This window comes from Oncorhynchus masou, chromosome 15 (assembly GCF_036934945.1).
Source record: "Oncorhynchus masou masou isolate Uvic2021 chromosome 15, UVic_Omas_1.1, whole genome shotgun sequence".
In the NCBI taxonomy this organism is placed as follows: Eukaryota; Metazoa; Chordata; class Actinopteri; order Salmoniformes; family Salmonidae; genus Oncorhynchus; species Oncorhynchus masou.
In genome coordinates, this window is record NC_088226.1 from 10,917,026 (window position 1) to 10,937,950 (window position 20,925).

Sequence of the window (20,925 nt, forward strand, 5' to 3'; positions counted from 1 at the left end):
GTTGAAAAATGAGTTTTAATGACTCCAACCTAAGTGTATGTAAACATTCGACTCCAACTGTATTTTCAGGTCTCTCCAGAGATGTTTGATTGGGTTGTTGTCCTGTTGGAAGGTGAACATTCACCCCAGTCTGAGGTCCTGTGCGCCCTGGAGCAGGTTTTCATCAAGGATCTCTCTGTACCTTTCTCCGTTCACCTCGATCCCGACTCCCAGTCCATGCTGCTGAAAAACATTCCCACAGCATGATGCTGCCACCACCACGCTTCACTGTAGGGATGTTGCTCGGTTTCTTCCAGACGTGACGCTTGGCATTCAGGCCAAAGAGTTCATTCTTGGTTTCATCAGACAAGATAATCTTGTTTCTCATGGTCTGAGAGTCTTTAAGTGCCATTTGGCAAACTCCAAGCAGGCTGTCATGTGCCTTTTACTGAGGAGTGACTTCCCCCTGGCCACTCTACCATAAAAGCCTAATTGGTGGAGTGCTGCAGAGATTGTTGTCCTTCTGGATGGTTCTCCCATCTCCACAGAGGAACTCTGGAGCTCTGTCAGAGTTACCTCCCTGAACAAGGCCCTTCTCCCCCGATTGCTTAGTTTGGCCGGGTGGACAGTTCTAGGAAGACACATGGTGGTTCCAAACTTCTTCCATTAAATAATGATGGAGGCCACTGTGTTCTTGGGGACCTTCAATGCTGCAGAAATATTTTGGTACCTTTTCCCAGATTTGTGTCTCGACCCAATGCTATCTCAGAGATCTACGGACAATTCCTTCGACCACATGGCTTGGTTTTTGCTCTGACATGCACTGTCAACTGTGGGACCTTATATAGACAGGTGTGTTTCTTTCCAAATCATGTCCAATCAATTGAATTTACCACAGGTGGACTCCAATCAAGTTGAAGAAAAATCTCAAGTGCCCCCGAGTGGCGCAGCTGTCTAAGGCACTGCATCTCAGTGCTTGAGGTGTCACTACAGACACCCTAGTTTGATTCCAGGCTGTATCACAATCGGCTGTGATTGGGAGTCCATAGGGCGGCGCACAATTGGCCCAGCATCATGGGGGTTTGGCCGGTGTAGGCTCGTCATTGTAAACAAAAATTTGTTCTTAACTGACTTGCCATTTAAATAAAGGGTGACATATATAAGTATGATCAATGGATACAGGATGCACAGGAGCTCAATTTCAATCTCCATGCAAGGGTCTGAATTCTTATGTAAGTAAGGTTTTTATATTTTATAAATGTGCAAAAAATTCTAAAAACCTGTTTTTGCTTTTTCATTATGGTGGATTGTGTGTAGATTGCTAAGGATTTGTTTTTTATAATCCATTTTAGAATAAGGCTGTAACTTAGCAAAATGTGGAAAAGGTCAAGGGATCTGAATACTTTCCGAGTGTAGAAGCAACGTTGAGTGTTTGGTAGTGGGGGGGGTTCACATATATAGTAGTAGACCGGTGTGTGTGTGGGGGGCTTGACATATGTAGGATGGTGTGTGTGGACATGTGTGTGAGGGGCTTGACATATGTAGGACGGTGTGTGTATATGTGTGTGGGCAGTTACCTTCATACATCCATCAGGCCAAGGGTACCAGAGTCTGACAGATGAACCTACATTTTCTCTCCCGAGCCAAACAATCTGATCTCACTCCGAACCTTTCTTTGTTTTCTCCAATACCTTTTGCTCAGTTAGTTATGAACATCAGTTTTCTCTCTGTTCTGTACTGACTAAAGCCATTTTTAGAACTGCATGTTTTGGGCCATTTGATATTTGAGGTTGGACCACATATTAGTATTGTATTGTCTACAGATGTTAGTAATGCTCTCTTTATGAAGGTAAGATTCTCTTAGCTGTTCCTGACATCTCCATGTATAACCCACTTTAAATGGACAATAATATACCAACCACTTTTCAAATATCAACCAATCCGTCACACTTTCAACATCTTTCAAATATACAATAATAACCATCATAATGAACCACATTTTTTTGTTTTAACTTTATTTAACAAGGCAAGTCAGTTAAGAACAAATCCTTATTTTCAATGATGGCCCAGGAACAGTGGGTTAACTGCCTGTTCAGGGGCAGAACGACAGATTTGTACCTTGTCAGCTCAGGGGTTTGAACTTGCAACCTTGCGGTTAGCAGTCCAACACTCTAACCACTAGGCTACCCTGCCACCATGAACCACATAATCTTCGTCATCATCATTACTACACATCTTCCACATTACTGTACCTCTCAATGGGCCTTCAGTGTAAGCAGATGATAACAGGGTCTGGATCCCTTAGCTTTAGGGTATCATACTGTCGAAGTATCTAACGATGAAATGCAAACAGATGACATCATTGGTGTATCACTGGTGAGATAATATAAGTGTTATATAAGAAGACAAAATGTAAAAAAAATCATTCAAAATGCATATTCCCTTTCAAATGTCAATAAATCAAGAGTCTGGCAAGCAGAGACTCAGTTGCATCCTAACTTTGAGATTTCACATGCATAATTCCTTCAACCCGGATGGCTGTCTTGTCCTGGCATGTTCTGCTACTGAATGGAGAGAAAGGAAATGGAGGCAGTCAGTTTAAAAGCCCTTTCTCGGGTTTATACAGATGTAGGATCTTAATTTGATCTGGTTTGCTACAGCAGGAAAATAATCCTGCAGCAATAGGAAATGTGAATTATTATGTAGATTATAATGAATGGACATTTCTGTAGGGTTTGATACGTTTTTCATTGGGGCAAATCAAGTCTGAAATGTCAAAGTGGAAATGAATAACTTTAGAATACTTTTAAAAACTCAAATACACAAGATGTTTGCATTTCCTCCTCTGCTGGAAAATTCTCATCAACAAAAGAGTGATCAAATTAAGATCCTACATCTGTAGTTCCAAACTTTCAAAAAAACTCTGACTTTACAATTAATGTAAAGGTAAACTGTCACCACGTTGCTGTTATCTCTGCTATGGGATGATGACAGAATAAAGCTCTTCTCACATTCTCCTCTTACACCTTCCACCGCCTCAATGATTAAATGACAAGATATCTCCATCATCACTGACTTACAGGAGTGAGGGAGGGAGCAAGAGAGATGATTCATACCAATTAGCTTATATACTAATGTAAAGGTATACTGTCACCATGTTGCTGTTATCTCTGCTATGGGATGATGACAGAATAAAGCTCTTCTCACATTCTCCTCTTACACCTTCCACCGCCTCAATGATTAAATGACAAGATATCTCCATCATCACTGACTTACAGGAGTGAGAGGGAGGGAGCAAGAGAGATGATTCATACCAATTAGCTTATATACCACTTAAGTAGCGCTTTCATATTGTATCAACGAAAAACTTCCAAATGATATGAGTTACAGCAACAACAAAAAATCTATAGCTCCTGTTAGATTTATGATAGAGAAAAAGGCCAGGTAGATCCATTACCCATTTCTCTGTACATAGGACAGATATTTTGTTTCCTTTAATATTCAGTAAAGTCTGGGATAGATTCATCCCATGCCAGGCTTGATCTCTGGTGGTTCTTTTCTCTCCTCACCAAACAATAAAAACTGTGTCAAAACACACACATACAGTGCCTTGCGAAAGTATTCGGCACCCTTGAACTTTGCGACCTTTTGCCACATTTCAGGCTTCAAACATAAAGATATAAAACTGTATTTTTTTGTGAAGTATCAACAACAAGTGGGACACAATCATGAAGTGGAACGACATTTATTGGATATTTCAAACTTGTTTAACAAATCAAAAACTGAAAAATTGGGCGTGCAAAATTATTCAGCCCCTTTACTTTCAGGGCAGCAAACTCTCTCCAGAAGTTCAGTGAGGATCTCTGAATGATCCAATGTTGACCTAAATGACTAATGATGATAAATACAATCCACCTGTGTGTAATCAAGTCTCTGTATAAATGCACCTGCACTGTGAGCTTTGGGTCTCAGAGGTCCGTTAAAAGCGCAGAGAGCATCATGAAGAACAAGGAACACACCAGGCAGGTCCGAGATACTGTTGTGAAGAAGTTTAAAGCCGGATTTGGATACAAAAAGATTTCCCAAGCTTTAAACATCTCAAGGAGCACTGTGCAAGCGACAATATTGAAATGGAAGGAGTATCAGACCACTGCAAATCTACCAAGACCTGGCCGTCCCTCTAAACTTTCAGCTCATACAAGGAGAAGACTGATCAGAGATGCAGCCAAGAGGCCCATGATCACTCTGGATGAACTGCAGAGATCTACAGCTGAGGTGGGAGACTCTGTCCATAGGACAACAATCAGTCGTATATTGCACAAATCTGGCCTTTATGGAAGAATGGCAAGAAGAAAGCCATTTCTTAAAGATATCCATAAAAAGTGTCATTTAAAGTTTGCCACAAGCCACCTGGGAGACACACCAAACATGTGGAAGAAGGTGCTCTGGTCAGATGAAACGAAAATTGAACTTTTTGGCAACAATGCAAAACGCTATGTTTGGCGTAAAAGCAACACAGCACATCACCCTGAACACACCATCCCCACTGTCAAACATGGTGGTGGCAGCATCATGGTTTGGGCCTGCTTTTCTTCAGCAGGGACAGGGAAGATGGTTAAAATTGATGGGAAGATGGATGGAGCCAAATACAGGACCATTCTGGAAGAAAACCTGATGGAGTCTGCAAAAGACCTGAGACTGGGACGGAGATTTGTCTTCCAACAAGACAATGATCCAAAACATAAAGCAAAATCTACAATGGAATGGTTCAAAAATAAACATATCCAGGTGTTAGAATGGCCAAGTCAAAGTCCAGACCTGAATCCAATCGAGAATCTGTGGAAAGAACTGAAAACTGCTGTTCACAAATGCTCTCCATCCAACCTCACTGAGCTCAAGCTGTTTTGCAAGGAGGAATGGGAAAAAAATTCAGTCTCTCGATGTGCAAAACTGATAGAGACATACCCCAAGCGACTTACAGCTGTAATCGCAGCAAAAGGTGGCGCTACAAAGTATTAACTTAAGGGGGCTGAATAATTTTGCACGCCCAATTTTTCAGTTTTTGATTTGTTAAAAAAGTTTGAAATATTCAATAAATGTTGTTCCACTTCATGATTGTGTCCCACTTGTTGTTGATTCTTCACAAAAAAATACAGTTTTATATCTTTATGTTTGAAGCCTGAAATGTGGCAAAAGGTCGCAAAGTTCAAGGGGGCCGAATAATTTCGCAAGGCACTGTATACAGGCTTTAATGTTGTGTCTTGGTGCTCCACTTGTTTAGTAAAGTCTGCCAGAGTGTTGAGAACAGAGAGGTTATCCTGTCACATTCTGGTGATTTGCTAACAATTCAACCAGAAAAATGTATATCTGCAATAATTAAGGTTTGTTATTGAACAATGTTCTTACGCCAGAGTTTGTGTTCTCTTTTACAACAATTAAAAATTAAAATGTGAATTTTCATTATTAAATCATGATCCGCCTATTTTCGTAGCACTATTGAATGAATGAACGACTGTTGTCACACCACTGGCCTACGGTAACAGGGTAGACGCTCTTCTTAATACATAATACATTTTCTCACCATGTACAGTATACAGCATGTGGCATGAACTATAACTTTAAATATGTGTTATAGTCCCTTTGAGAGTTGGTATGTAGAAGTGTATTCCCACTGGGCACAAACTGGTTGAATCAACATTGTTTGAACGTCCAAGTATTTTGACATGAAATTTATGTGGAGAATACATTGGATTTGAAAAAAAATCGAAAGTAAACTTGTTTTGAGGCTGATATTTCAACCACAGGATTATGTCATCATGTTAACAAATTGCAATACAGACCAACCTTGTAAAAAACATGTTGAATTTGTACCTTTAAAAATTTGTACCTTTAACAATAAAGAAATACATTGTCCTACTGGAGAACTGGGTTTTCACCAAGGTTTTGACCCAATCCCAGTTCAGCTACGACATTTGTCACTGACTATTTCTAATGTGCTATCATGAGAATGACTTTTGAGAGATCTCCACTTAATAACTAAATAGATTAACTGCTGCTATCAAAGTAATTCCAAAGGGTATTTTAACAATACTTTATCTCTCATATCATCAAGGATGCTATTTAGGCTTATGTATCATCTGCAAAGTCATCAACTCCTATCGTTTCAATTTAACTCAGAATTCAACTAAAATAGACAATACATTTGGGTTTCAAGCTCTGGTTGATTTAAAATGTAACTATATTTAGTGATATTGAATTGTGTTTGGTTGTCAACACAACCAAATATCAACATTTGAAGGAGATGTACCTTCTGCTTAGATAGTTCCATCTGTGCCACTGACTTAGTCTGGCTTTAATTCCAGTTTGTCTACAAATAATAATTTATATGTTGGATTCCTGTCTCCATCTCAACCAAAAATCCAGGTTATAGAATAGGACTAAGTCAAATCAAACTTCCAAGCAGTAGATACATCTCCTTTAAATGTTGATATTTGGTTGCATTGTCAACTCATCACAATTCAATATTACTTTTTTAATACAGTAAATAGACTGAAGTTCAGCCTGTCTTACAAACTAATGTAACATTCAACCTTAAAATGATTAACACATACATGGCCACACTTTGAGGTTTCTGTAACTATACATTTCTTCTGATGTAATCATGTAAATGTTCACTATAGCAAGAATAGGTCTTTGCAGGTCAGTGGAGATCTTCACAATTTCTGCACAGAATACTGAATGGTTTTGATCACTTGCACCATATACTTTTACTGTAATCTTAACTGTCATCCGGGTCATTTGGTTTTGCTATTAGATGCTATTAGATGAACATGTGAAACACATGAATCTGTTGTATGTCAACTGTGCTCCCTCTCCGGCCTCTAGGTCACCAGACTGCTCGTTAGGGCACACACCTGACACTGACCTGAACTCCATCACCTCCTTGATTAAATCGGGTACCAAGAGCGAGCCTTAGTTAGGACTTTGGGTAGAGTCAGCCTTATGATATCACAGAGAATTGAGCTGTAATGTACAGTAGACAGAAGGTCAAAGAAACGCTTATCCCTAAGTATCCATTTCCTCCCAATTGAAGAAGACTTCTCTTCAAATCCCTTGTTCAAGGGATTTGTTCAAGGGATTTGAAGAGAAGTCTTCAAATCTTCAATTGGACCTTATCTTCTTGCAAATACAATAAATAAATAAATAAATAAAACACATGTAATCCGTACATTTTTGGTATTTTTGGAGATTTACCCCAGTGCTTTGAATCACTAGTCATTCGTGAAGCTTTTACATTTACATTTTACATTTACATTACATTTAAGTCATTTAGCAGACGCTCTTATCCAGAGCGACTTACAAATTGGTGAATTCACCTTCTGACATCCAGTGGAACAGCCACTTTACAATAGTGCATCTAAATCATTTAAGGGGGGTGAGAAGGATTACTTTATCCTATCCTAGGTATTCCTTGAAGAGGTGGGGTTTCAGGTGTCTCCGGAAGGTGGTGATTGACTCCGCTGTCCTGGCGTCGTGAGGGAGTTTGTTCCACCATTGGGGGGCCAGAGCAGCGAACAGTTTTGACTGGGCTGAGCGGGAACTGTACTTCCTCAGTGGTAGGGAGGCGAGCAGGCCAGAGGTGGATGAACGCAGTGCCCTTGTTTGGGTGTAGGGCCTGATCAGAGCCTGGAGGTACTGGGGTGCCGTTCCCCTCACAGCTCCGTAGGCAAGCACCATGGTCTTGTAGCGGATGCGAGCTTCAACTGGAAGCCAGTGGAGAGAGCGGAGGAGCGGGGTGATGTGAGAGAACTTGGGAAGGTTGAACACCAGACGGGCTGCGGCGTTCTGGATGAGTTGTAGGGGTTTAATGGCACAGGCAGGGAGCCCAGCCAACAGCGAGTTGCAGTAATCCAGACGGGAGATGACAAGTGCCTGGATTAGGACCTGCGCCGCTTCCTGTGTGAGGCAGGGTCGTACTCTGCGGATGTTGTAGAGCATGAACCTACAGGAACGGGCCACCGCCTTGATGTTAGTTGAGAACGACAGGGTGTTGTCCAGGATCACGCCAAGGTTCTTAGCGCTCTGGGAGGAGGACACAATGGAGTTGTCAACCGTGATGGCGAGATCATGGAACGGGCAGTCCTTCCCCGGGAGGAGGAGCAGCTCCGTCTTGTCGAGGTTCAGCTTGAGGTGGTGATCCGTCATCCACACTGATATGTCTGCCAGACATGCAGAGATGCGATTCGCCACCTGGTCATCAGAAGGGTGAAAGGAGAAGATTAATTGTGTGTCGTCTGCATAGCATTTCTCCCGCAGACTTCCGTAACAGAGATTTCCTTTCTAGATTCATATTGATTTCCCCATGAATGAGGTCACACAGGAAGTATTTGATAGAAGTGTGGTCACAGTAAATCACACTGGGGGAACGAAGCCAGCTATGTGCTGATTCCTTCCTCTTAATGGTCAATACCACAGTGGGCTGAGAAAGAAGGAGAGAAAGACAAAGAGAGGAACCATTCAACAACTTGGTGTTTTTTGATGTGTTGTGTGGGACTTTAGAGAGGGACTGAGCTAGTCTGGACTCTAGTGGACTGGGGAGAGGTCAGGACTTGGTCTGATCTGTTTTGGTCTCTAGCAGTGCAGAGTGCAGTACAGTCCTAGAAGGACTGTTGGTACACAGCACGTCTCTGGAAGTATTTCTCACACAGTGCTCAGACTAACCACTGCACTCTTAGTAACTATCTGCTAAAACCTGCCAGGAATGTGGTTCTGACTCAGGGGAGCTCAGCCTTGTTCTAGGGCATGGTGTGCAGGAGTTATCTGCATGTTTCTGGACCTCGTTATTCCACCCTTCACTACCAGGCCCCGTTCTGTTGTACATCTAGATATCACTCTCCCTCATGTGTTTTTGCCATTCTTCATGGCTTTACAAGATATTATCACTGAAATGCACTGTCATGCCCTCATTGACTGGATACCCATTTTTTTCCTTTTATTTAACTAGGCAAGTCAGTAAAGAACAAATTCTTATTTACAATGACAGCCGCTGAACAGTGGGTTAACTGCCTTGTTCAGGGGCAGAACAACAGGTTTTTACCTTGGCATTTTGGGGATTCGATCTAGCAACCTTTCGGGTTACTGGCCCAACGCTCTAACCACTAGGCTACCTACCTATTGTCTGGCATGCAAACCTTATGGAGTGTTAACAAATTTTGCTAAATGTTTACTTGTGTTTTATAAATGGAACAACAAGGATGCAACAGGTTGCTTGTTTTCACCAAGCTATTTCCTCTAAAGCGAGGCTGTAGCATTTGAAACAGTTTCATATTTAGCCAGGGTCCTAAATGAAAAGCAGCATTACTGAATAAAACGGGGGATTGTGAAATTGGATGGGATATCCCCCCTTTCCCTCTCATTGTGGTTAGAGACTTGTCTTCTCTCGGCTCCCCTTGAGAGGCGGCTTTGAAGGGAAGCAGGGTTGTGCTCGGCTCATCTACATTCTCTCTGGTTTTAAATATGAAGAGCTGGAACTGTCTTCTTTACTCCTGGCCCCCATACAGAGGGCCTGTTGTGGCCTGGGCTTATGGTGCTGTCAATTCTGTTCATTCTCCAATTAGACAAGCTCTTCATAAGGCTTATTCTGAAGAGCAGCATGTCTAAGCCGAACCCTCCAGACATGGGTTTCTGTGCATTTGGCATGACACTTTGCACTGTATAAATGCTCACAACAGGGTCCCCATTGTTAGAATACCACGGTCTGTGAGGACAAAGCATATAGGGATATCCCTGTAAAAACATGTTCCTTTGAAAATGGTGGCAACATAAAAATAAGTATCTTCAATATTCCACGAAGAGTTGACAGGTCGTATATAAGACTGCTTTTATCCTGCTTTGTGGAATCTGAATCTTTTCACAAATAGGGATACCTTCTCTTTCAAGGTGACGAGACCAACATGATCAAACACATGGAGACCACAATTAGAGGACCACGCCATGATCGATCGTCAGACCTTAAATTGGGGTTGAGGAGTCGGCAGGGTATCTGGGTATTAACAAGTAGCACTGGGCCCAGACATTTCTGGCAAGTCAGCCTCCATGGCCTCTCACCTCCTAGAGCTGGAGCATATAGGTGAGATGGCCCCCATGGCCCCCAGACGTAGCACAGTCAGGCTGCTGCTTGAAGGAGCGTTGGAGAGATGACATTGCAACAATGCGGGAATGAGATTGCTGATGGGAGAGATGACCTCCCCTGTTCTAGAGTCTACCTGGGATCGTACTCCTTGAACTGGCCAGGGGTGTCGAGCTGTGACACACTCCCCTTCTTTGATTTATTTCTGTGAAGTTCAAAGCTTGGACGGATGCGTCCTCTGGCTGTGTTGTGTGAGCAAAGGCTCTAACCTGCTTACAGAAACACCTTCTGGTGTATGAGGACGTTTATGGTTATACAGTGCCTTCGGAAAGTATTCAGACCCCTTGACTTTTTCCACATTTCGTTACGTTACAGCCTTATTCTAAAATGTATTAAATAAATCAGCAATCTACAAACAATACCCCATAATGACAAACCCGAAAACAGGTTTTTACACATTTTTGCAAATGTGTTAAAAAAAAAAAAGAAATACTTTACTTACATAGGTATTGAGACCCTTTGCTATGAGACTCAAAATTGATCTCAGGTGCATTCTGTTTAAATTAAGCATCATTGAGATGTTTCTACAACTTGATTGGAGTTCACCTGTGGTAAATTCAATTGATTGGACATGATTGGGAAAGGCACACACCTGTTTATATAAGGTCCCACAGTTGACAGTGAATGTCAGAGCAAAAACCAAGCCATGAGGTCGAAGGAATTGTCCGTAGAGCTCCGAGACAGGCTTGTACCGAGGCACAGATCTGGGGAAGAGTATCAAAACATTTCTGCAGCATTGTAAGTCCCCAAGTGGCCTCCATCATTCTTAAATGGAAGAGGTTTGATCCACCAAGACTCTTCCTAGTGCTGGACGCCCAGCCAAACTGAGCAATTGGGGGAGAAGGGCCTTGGTCAGGGAAGTGACCAATAACCCTATGGTCACTCTGACAGAGCTCTAGAGTTCCTCTGTGGAGATGGAAGAACCTTCCAGAAGGACAACCATCTCATGAGAAACAAGATTCCCTGGTTTGATGAAACCAAGATTGAGCTCTTTGGCCTGAATGCCAAGCGTCACGTCTGGAGGATATCTGGCACCATCCCTACGGTGAAGCATGGTGGTGGCAGAATCATGCTGTGGGGATGTTTTTCAGCGGCAAGGACTTGGAGACTAGTCAGGATCGAGGAAAGATGAACGGAGCAAAGTACAGAGAGATCCTTGATGAAAACCTGTTCCAGAGCGCACAGGGCCTCAGACTGGGGCGAAGGTTCACCTTCCAATAGGATAACGACCCTAAGCACACAGCCAAGACAACACAAGAGTGGCTTCAGGATAAGTCTCTGAATGTATTTGAGTGTCCCAGCCAGAGCCTAGACGTGAATCCAATTGAACATCTCTGAAGAGATAGCTGTTCAGCGACGCTCCCCATTCAACTTGACAGAGCTTGAGTAGATCTGCAGAGAAGAATGGGAGAAACTCCCCAAATACAGGTGAGCCAAGCATGCAGCGTCATACCCAAGAAGACTCGAGGCTGTAATCGCTGCCAAAGGTGCTTCAACAAAGTACTAAGTAAAGGGTTGGAAAACTTATGTAAATGTGTGTCATGGTCGTTGTATAGAGGAGACCAAGGCACAGCGTGATATGAATACATTTCTCTTTTAATAAAGAAAGAACACTAAACAAACTAACAAAACAAACATGAAGCTATATAGAACGAGTGCTGACATGCAACTACACATAGACAATAACCCACAAAACCAAAATGGAAAATGGGATCCCCAATCAGAGACAACGATAAACAGCAGCCTCTGATTGGGAACCAATTCAGGCCACCATAGACCTACAATACCTAGACATGAAAAAAAAAAATAGATATACAAAAACCCTAGAAAAGCCAAAAACACACATACCCACCCTCGTCACACCCTGACCTGACCAAAATAATACATAAAACATAGATCACTAATATCAGGGTGTGACAATGTGATATTTCTGATGTTTTTTAAATTTATTTTTAAATAAATTTGCTAACATTTGGGGTATTGTGTGTAGGTTGATGAGGAAAAAAACAATTTAATCAATTTTAGAATATGGCTGTGACTTAATTAACAAAATGTGGAAAAAGTCAAGGAGTCTGAATACTTTCTGAATGCACTGTACATTGTGTAGAGTGTACAATTGTACACATTTAGAAAGTTAATTTCAGCATCATAATCAAAGTGGATTTGTCTCTTTTTCTGACGAACATCAAAATGAATCACAATCATCATCAAATTACAACAGTTTTATTATAGGCCTACACTAAAACCTGGCTTCAGCCTGCTCAAAGATCCAAAGGTTTGACAATTGAGCAAATCGATACCCAGTAACACAGGGATCTTCAAACTTTTCTTGCCCAGGGACTGCCGCCCTGGCAAATTGGCGACCCAGGGACCCCTGGCGACCCAGGGACCCCAGGGACTGCCGCCCAGGCAAACCGGCGACCCAGGGACCCCTGGCGACCCAGGGACCCCAGGGACTGCCGCCCAGGCAAACCGGCGACCCAGGGACCCATATCATGATTTTTTTTTAAACCATCAGGTGAATGATAATGGCAAGGAGAAATCTACATTCAAAATTAATAGTACAGTGGAAGTTGGAAGTTTACATACACTTTCTTGTTAACAAACTATAGTTTTGGCAAGTTGGTTAGGACATCTACTTTGTGCATGACTCAAGTAATTATTCAAATAATTGTTTACAGACAGATTATTTCACTTATAATTCACTGTATCACAATCCAGTGGGTCAGAAGTTTACATACACTAAGTTGACTGTGCCTTTAAACAGCTTGGAAAATTCCTGAAAATGATGTCATGGCTTTAGAAGCTTCTGATAGGCTAACTGACATCATTTGAGTCAATTGATGGTGTACCTGTAAATGTATTTCAAGGTCTACCTTCAAACTCAGTGCCTCTTTGCTTGACATCATGGGAAAATCAAAAAATATCAGCCAAGACCTCAGAAAACAATTGTAGACCTCCACAAGTCTGGTTCATTTTTGGGGGAAATTTCCAAACGCCTGAAGGTACCATGTTCATCTGTACAAACAATAGTATGCAAGTATAAACACCATGGGACCACGCAGCCGTCATACCACTCAGGAGGGAGATACCTTCTGTCTCCTAGAGATGAACATACTTTGGCGCGAAAAGTGCAAATCAATCCCAGAACAACAGCAAAGGACCTTGTGAAGATGCTGGAGGAAACATGTACAAAAGTATCTATATCCACTGTAAAACAAGTTCTATTTCAACATAACCGGAAAGGCCACTCAGCAAGGAAGAAGCAACTGCTCCACAACCGCCATAAAAAAGCCAGACTACGGTTTGCAACTGCACATGGGAACAAAGATCGTACTTTTTGGAGAAATGTCCTCTGGTCTGATGAAACGAAAATAGAACTGTTCGGCCATAATGACCATTGTTATGTTTGGAGGAAAAAGGGGATGCTTGCAAGCCGAAGAACACCATCCCAACCGTGAATCACGGGGGTTGTAGGGGTGCTTTCTGCAGGAGGGACTGGTGCACTTCACAAAATAGATGCATCATGAGGCAGGGAAATTAGGTGGATATATTGAAGCAACATATCAAAACATCAGTCAGGAAGTTAAAGCTTGGTCACAAATGGGTCTTCCAAATGGACAATGACCCCAAGCATACTTCCAAAGTTGTGGCGAAATGGCTTAAGGACAACAAAGTCAAGGTATTGGAGTGACCATCACAAAGCCCTGACCTCAATCCCATAGAAAATTTGTGGGCAGAACTGAAAAAGCTTTTTCGTGCAAGGAGGCCTACAAACCTGACTCAGTTACACCAGTTCTGTCAGGAGGAATGGGACAAAATTCACTCATTGGGGGAAGCTTGTGGAAGGCTACCCGAAACGTTTGATGCAAGTTAAACAATTTAAGGGCAATGCTACCAAATAGTAGTTGAGTGTATGTAAACTTCTGACCCACTGGGAATGTGATGAAAGAAATAAAAGCTGAAATAAATCATTCTCTCTGCTATTATTCTGACATTTCACATTCTTAAAATAAAGTGGTGATCCTAACTGACCTAAGACAGGGAATTTTTGCTAGGATTAAATGTCAGGAATTGTGAAAAACTGAGATTAAAATTATTTGGCCAAGGTGTATGTAAACTTCCCGACTTCAACTGTAGATAGCAGCTGTTTAGCTGGTTAAACAAAGGTTAGCTATGTGTTGGCAAAAAATGAATGACAAGTCAAGAAAGTTTATCAGCAGCCAGTGGTACTTGCCGCAACTGGTACTTGCGGGTGGTTTATAAAAATAAAATAAAATTTTATTTTACCACTTTTAGAAAATATATCTACTGTATATTACCGCGGACACCCTGCAGTAACTCTGCGGACCATTTGAATACCCTGCAGTAACAGACAGAAAGTTTTTAACATCTTGCAGCATGACAAGTAACACAGAACAGTAGTGGTGAAAGGAAGTGCTGAGTCTGACTGGATCACTGATCATCAGTAATACAGGCGCGACATAGCAAATTACCAGCAGTAGCCTCATAAACGTGTGTCCGCCAGACCTTTGAAAGCATCATTTTTCATCCTTTCCCGTTAGAGTCGCGAGACACCGTCCTATATGGGGAAAGGAGGAGAAGGAAGGGGGGGGGGGCAGGAGGAGGGAGGGGAGCGAGAAAGAGGGAGGATGAGAGGGAGAAATTGAATGAGGGACAGAGAGTGAAGAGAGGAGAGGATCCTCCAAAAATACAAAGCAAGCGAAACTGCAGAGCGAATGTGCACTGTTCGAGCGCCGCACTGGTTTCTTTCCATTCACTACGCATGGCTGCGTAGCTCCTTTCACATCTAGTTGTTTCCTAAAGTTCTGTGGCGGAGGCAAGGGGGTCTCTGCTGTGAAAGATGGACCATTTAAAGAGGACGGCGCCGTGCAGGAGAATACAGCTATTTCTTATAATAATGTTCCACGCAACTACGGCACAAGCTGGTAAAGTATATGTTGGAATGCACCTGCTCATAAACAAAATGATCGTTTCATTGTATGGTTTGACAAGGGTAGTGGACCCTTTTATTCATTTTCTTTGTTGATAATAGGCTACAAAATGTCATGTTCGGTTAACTTGCTACCCCATTTCTTTATAGAAAGTTCTGGACACTTCAGCAGAAACCAAACAAAAGTATATAAGGTGTGAATTTGGTCGCAACTTCGCACTCGTTAATATTTTGTTAGCCGCATAATAATGTAATTGTAAAAGGCTCCGTCTGATCTCATTGGATATTTGACGATTCTGGATTGAATTTGTCCACTGGGTTGCTCCGGCTCGGGATTAATTTCGAAAGCAGTATTTAATGATTTGTTAAACCCCTTAAAATAATACAAATGGTAACTCTTCCCCTCGCTGTAATTTTGGCATTTTAAAGTATTTTTTTTAATGTAAAGCAAAAAATTTATAAATCAAGAAGTCTACGTTTTATAAATCAAGAATTATTCATAATGTATAGCCTATTCTGTGCGTCACTGCGCATTGGCGGTGTGTGATGGATGGTTACCTCAGTTTGTCAAATTCCTCTCATTGCAAGTTAATCATAATAATTTAGCATCGTTTTGTTTTTGCATATTAATGTGTCCTCTAACCCATGTCCATTCTTGTATGCTTCATCCATTTGGATGTTGGGCTCAGTTTTCTCTGTGAGTGAGGAGGGAAGTGATTACTTCTGGAACACTGTCATGTTTGCGTTTGCTCGTGACCGGTGTCGGTTTAGTGTGAAACGGTTTAATGTTGGTTTTAGAAGGTGGTGAATGACAGAACACTGACCGACCTGAGTAGATTAAAATTCTTGTCATGGAGCTGTTTTAAAAGGTGCTCACATAGGCTTCACGAAAAGGAGCTTGGTGTGACTATTTATCATAAAAAAACTGTCTTCGAGCCATTTGCTAAACATGTATTAATTCATAACACATTTTTTGTTTGTCACAGTGTTGTTCTTGTGTAATTGGTATGGTATGATGGAGATGGAGCATTTCAGTTTCCTTATTAACATTTATGCCTAACTTTAGTCCTTTGATATTCTAGATCCAGCTCATTAATATAACGTATTTTAATAGGATTAGATACTATGGAGGAAATAAGGTATTATTGAGAATTTGGGTTTTGGGTTTAGACCGGCTGCAAAATTAGTGTATGCACACCCTGATTGGAAGGAGCTGATTTCTGTTGCTTTTAGTTCTGGAGCCATGACAACATGCCTCCATGTTCTACCTACATAACAAAGATAGGGTGAGGCCTGTCTATGTTTGTGGCCTGATCACAGGCTTATGGGCATGCTCAGCTGCCATGCAGGTATGAAGCCATTATACATTGTCTTCGGAAAGTATTCAGACCCATACACTTTTTCCACATTTTATTAAGTTACAGCCTGATTCTAATATTGGATTTAAAAAAATCCACAACAATCTACACACAATAGCCCATAATGACATACCCGAAAACAGGTTTTTAGAAATGTTTGCTAATTTATTAAAAATAAAAAAACAGAAATACCTTGTTTAAATAAGTATTCAGACCCTTTGCTACAAGACTCGGAATTGAGCTCAGGTGCATCCTGTTTCCATTGATCATCCTTGAGATGTTTCTACAACTTGATTGGAGTCCACCTGTGCTAAATTCAATTGTATAGACATGATTTGAAAAGGCACACACTTGTGTATACAAGGTTCCACAGTTGACAGTGCATGTCAGAGTAAAAACCAAGCCATGAAGTTGAAGGAATTGTCCGTAGAGCTCAGCGACAGGGTTGTGTCAAGACACAGATCTGGGGAAGGGTACCAAAACATTTCTGCAGCATTGAAGGTCCCCAAGAACACAGTGGCCTCCATCATTCTTAAATGGAAGAAGTTTGGAACCGCCAAGACTCTTCCTAGAGCTGGCCGCCCAGCCAAACTGAGCAATCGGGGGAGAAGGGCCTTGGTCAGAGAGGTAACCAAGAACCTGATAGTCACTCTAACAGAGCTCCAGAGTTCCTATGTGGAGATGGGAGAACCTTCCAGAAGGACAACCATCTCTGCAGCACTCCGCCGATCAGGGCTTTATGGTAGAGTGGCCAGACAGAAGCCACTCCTCAGTAAAAGGCACATGACAGCCCACTTGGAGTTTGCCAAAAGTTACGAAAGACTCTCAGACCATGAGAAACAAGATTCTCTGGTCTGATGAAAACAAGATTGAAATATTTGTCCTGAATGCCAAGCATTACATCTGGAGGAAATATGCTGGTGGCAGAATCATGCTGTGGGGATGTTTTTCAGCAGCTGGGACTGGGAGACTAGTCAGGATCGAGGGAAAGATGAACGGAGCAAAGTACAGAGAGATCCTTGATGAAAACCTGCTCCAGAGCACTCAGCACCTCAGAATGGGGAGAAGGTTCAGCTTCCAACAGGACAATGACCCTAAGCACACAGCCAAGACAACACAGGAGTGGCTTCGGGACAAGTGTCTGAATGTCCTTGAATGGCCCAGCCAGAGCCCGGATTTAAACCCGATTGAACATCTCTGGAGAGACCTGAAAATATCTGTGAAGCAACTCTCCCCGTCCAACCTTACAGAGCTTGAGAGGATCTGCAGAGAAGAATGGGAGAAACTCCCCAAATACAGGTGTGCCAAGCTTGTAGCGTCATACCCAAGAAGACTCGAGACTGTAATCGCTGCCAAAGGTGCTTCAACAAAGTACAGAGTAAAGGGTCTGAATACTTATGTAAATTTAATATTTCAGTTTTTTATTTTTAACAAATTTGCCAACATTTCTAAAAACCTGTTTTTGCTTTGTCATTATGATGTATTGTGTGTCGATTGATGAGTGAAAAAAAAAACAATTTAATCAATTTTAGTATAAGGCTGTAACGTAACAAAATGTGGAAAAAGTCAAGGGATCTGAATACTTTCTGAAGGCACTGTATAATACTACCAATAAAAACTTCAGATGACAGTTTAAACTGAGAGTCTGAACTCAACTAGACGTCTGCCACACTTGGGCTATTAGGCCTGCCATGAGCAGCAATAAAGCTACGCCCTCTGGTAGTGTTTTTTTTAGTGTCTTAGACCCGCAGCATTTGACTGTTTCCTTGCAGGTGCCCCATTATAGAGGCTAGACTTTACCGCCAAATGCTTACTTACTTGAGACCCTGTTGTTTGTGTTGGTGTGGTTGGGTTGTCTGTAATGAGGGGTGAGTCAGAGAATAGTATGATGGCTTGAACGTGTTGGAGCTGTGGGGAATTGTATGGTCTTGCTCTACTGTGCTGATATGACAGTACAAGATAAGTGATGGTGTTTGATAATGTGTGGACTGGGCCAGTGTCAGTGGGAGAATGTTTTCACATGTGCCTGGGAGAGCATCAAGACTGTGCTTTGTAGTCATGTTTGACGACAGGAAGAGAGACATTCTTGCACATGTCCACAGTTTGTGACTCCTCTGTTCCTCGGCCCCTTCACATTTTTTCAATCTCTCCTTTCTTTTCTCTTCTTTTCCTTTTGCTGTTAAAAGACACAGGAAAGAGGGGGTTTGTTTCGATTTCATATGCTGCATCTCCTCCTCATCTACATTCTCCTCCCTCCCTGTGTCCCCCCCTGCCTCCCCCCACCTTCCCCGTCCTGGCAGTATGACAGAGGGGAATTCACGCGTGCAGTCTCCACTCTGAATCCCATTTGATCCTGCCGCCTTGCTGTTCCTGCACCAGACTCCCAGAGGAGAGGACAAGTCATGTTCCTCTTTGATCACGCTACAAATGAGCCTGGGAAAATAGAAACCAATGAAAAAAGAGGACCATTTTAGAAAGAAACTAAAAAGAGGAGAGGAAAGTTTGATGCCTGTTAGTGCCATCAGCATCCACTGTCACAGGCATCGTGTTCCTAATGGAAAGAATTGAAACATGAAAAGATGCTGAAGTGCTTGTTATTATCTCCACCTGAAACAAAGTCATGTGTCCCCTGTTCTGTTGTTGTGGATCTTGGCTGGCATTTTGCCTTTTTTCTACAAAACTGTTAGAAATAGGAATCCCCTGACATCCAATATGTGTAAATAATATCAAACATCTCTGTCAAAAATCTATGCAAAGCAATAAACATCTGGCTTCCAGAAACAGAACAAGAAGAAGCACTCCTCCCCCAGCCCAGCTACGGGTCTCTATGTTTCAGAGCTGGAGACGGCTCATTCCTCTCTTAGAAGAATGGGGATTGAGGCCCTTTCTGCACAAAGAGACCCATACGGAACAGTCCCCTTTCTCTGTGGTGTCCTCCAGCCTGTCATACAGGCCTTTATTCCAGGTCGAGCCTTATCAGAGCCATACATCATATCTTAACCTCCTAGGGAATCTTGACAGTTAGTTAGCTATCTGACCAGAACCATCTGCAGTCTTATCTTAACAATATACAAGTCAAATTATACGGATGGCCTGGCTGTTTTTACCTGGATACAACGTCCTCTTCATACGGCCCAGTCAGTGTCCATTACTGTAAGCACTGACACCAGGTAGTAAACTTTAACAGGGTATAGTGCAACGTGAACCACAGTAAATCAGCTTTACAATAGCAAGAAATGCATCAAGTTATCGTCAACCACTGAGTGGAGTGAACAAAGAGAAACTGCCTGTACAACAGTGGAGGCTGCTGATTGGAGGATGGCTCATAATAAAGGTTGGAACGGAGTAAAAGGAATGGTATCAAACACATGGAAACCATGCATTTGATGTATTTGATACTTTCCACCTACTCCCCTGCAGCCATTACCACGAGCCCATCCTCCCCAATTAAGTTGCCACCAACCTCCTGTGCTGTACAAGTACACATGTGCAATGCATGTAGCATGTTTGTGAAGGGTGGGAGTGGCATGTTTTGGTTGCGGGAGCTCTGGTATTGCACACCATGTTAACTCAATGTTAAGATGTTTGAGAGAGTGATTGATTGTAAGAATTGACTGGAATTTGTTGTATTTGTGTGTGTGTGTGTGTGTGTGTGTGTGCATGCGTACAAGTGTCTCTGTGTGTGTGCGTGCAAGTGTCTCTCTCTCTCTCTCTTTCTGTGTGTGTGTGTGTCCGTGTGTGTGTGTATGTATGTCCGTGTGTGTGTGTATGTATGTCCGTGTGTGTGTGCGGTGAGTGTATAGTGGACAGAGAGCCCCGGGGCAGGTGTTTCCTCTATGGGGCCAGCAGCAGTAGGCCAGTCTGGCCCTCATCTCATGCAGTGAGTAAACATCAGCAGAACAAACTGTGGAGCTAGAAGAATGTCAGGGTGATGTGCGAGGAAGGGAGATGTGGAACCAAACTCAAATCTGTCCAGACAACACACACTCTCCACTTACACACTCCTCCACGCACATACTGACTCTTAGCCTTGCCACTGAGATTAGCTACTGACCCACATTCACAACTCACAGAGTAATCACTGTTACAAATATGCGAAGAGGTGGCAATGTAGAGACAAAATCGACCTGAATGAGACTGTTATTATGAGTGAGATTGTACTCTACAGAACAGAATGGACTGATAGCACATCAGTGAAAGAACCCACATGCTCAGATCCGTCAGGCTCACACATGTTCTGTCCGTGTTGCTGAGCTGTTGGAGCATGGAGGAGTGTGTGTGTGTGTAGTGTGTGTGTATATTGTGTGTGTGTGTTGGAGCATGTAGGAGAGAGGAGAGCTAGGATTCAGCAGCATAGCAGCAGGCGGAGGATTCCACGTCGGTCTCCCACACAACCAACGGTTTGAATGGCTCCCAAGCTCCCCAGTGATAACTCAAAGCAGACC

General features: G+C 42.4%; 1 protein-coding gene across 1 annotated transcript in view; it reads left to right on the forward strand.

The window, feature by feature from the left end:
* Positions 1 to 14,834: 14,834 nt before the first annotated feature.
* The window catches only part of LOC135555596 (collagen alpha-1(XI) chain-like), a 91,058-nt gene continuing 84,967 nt past the window's right edge, over positions 14,835 to 20,925 (forward strand). Inside the window, 1 exon segment of the mRNA XM_064988172.1 lies at positions 14,835 to 15,117. Coding sequence (XP_064844244.1) covers positions 15,033 to 15,117 — 85 coding nt within the window. The 5' untranslated portion in view covers positions 14,835 to 15,032.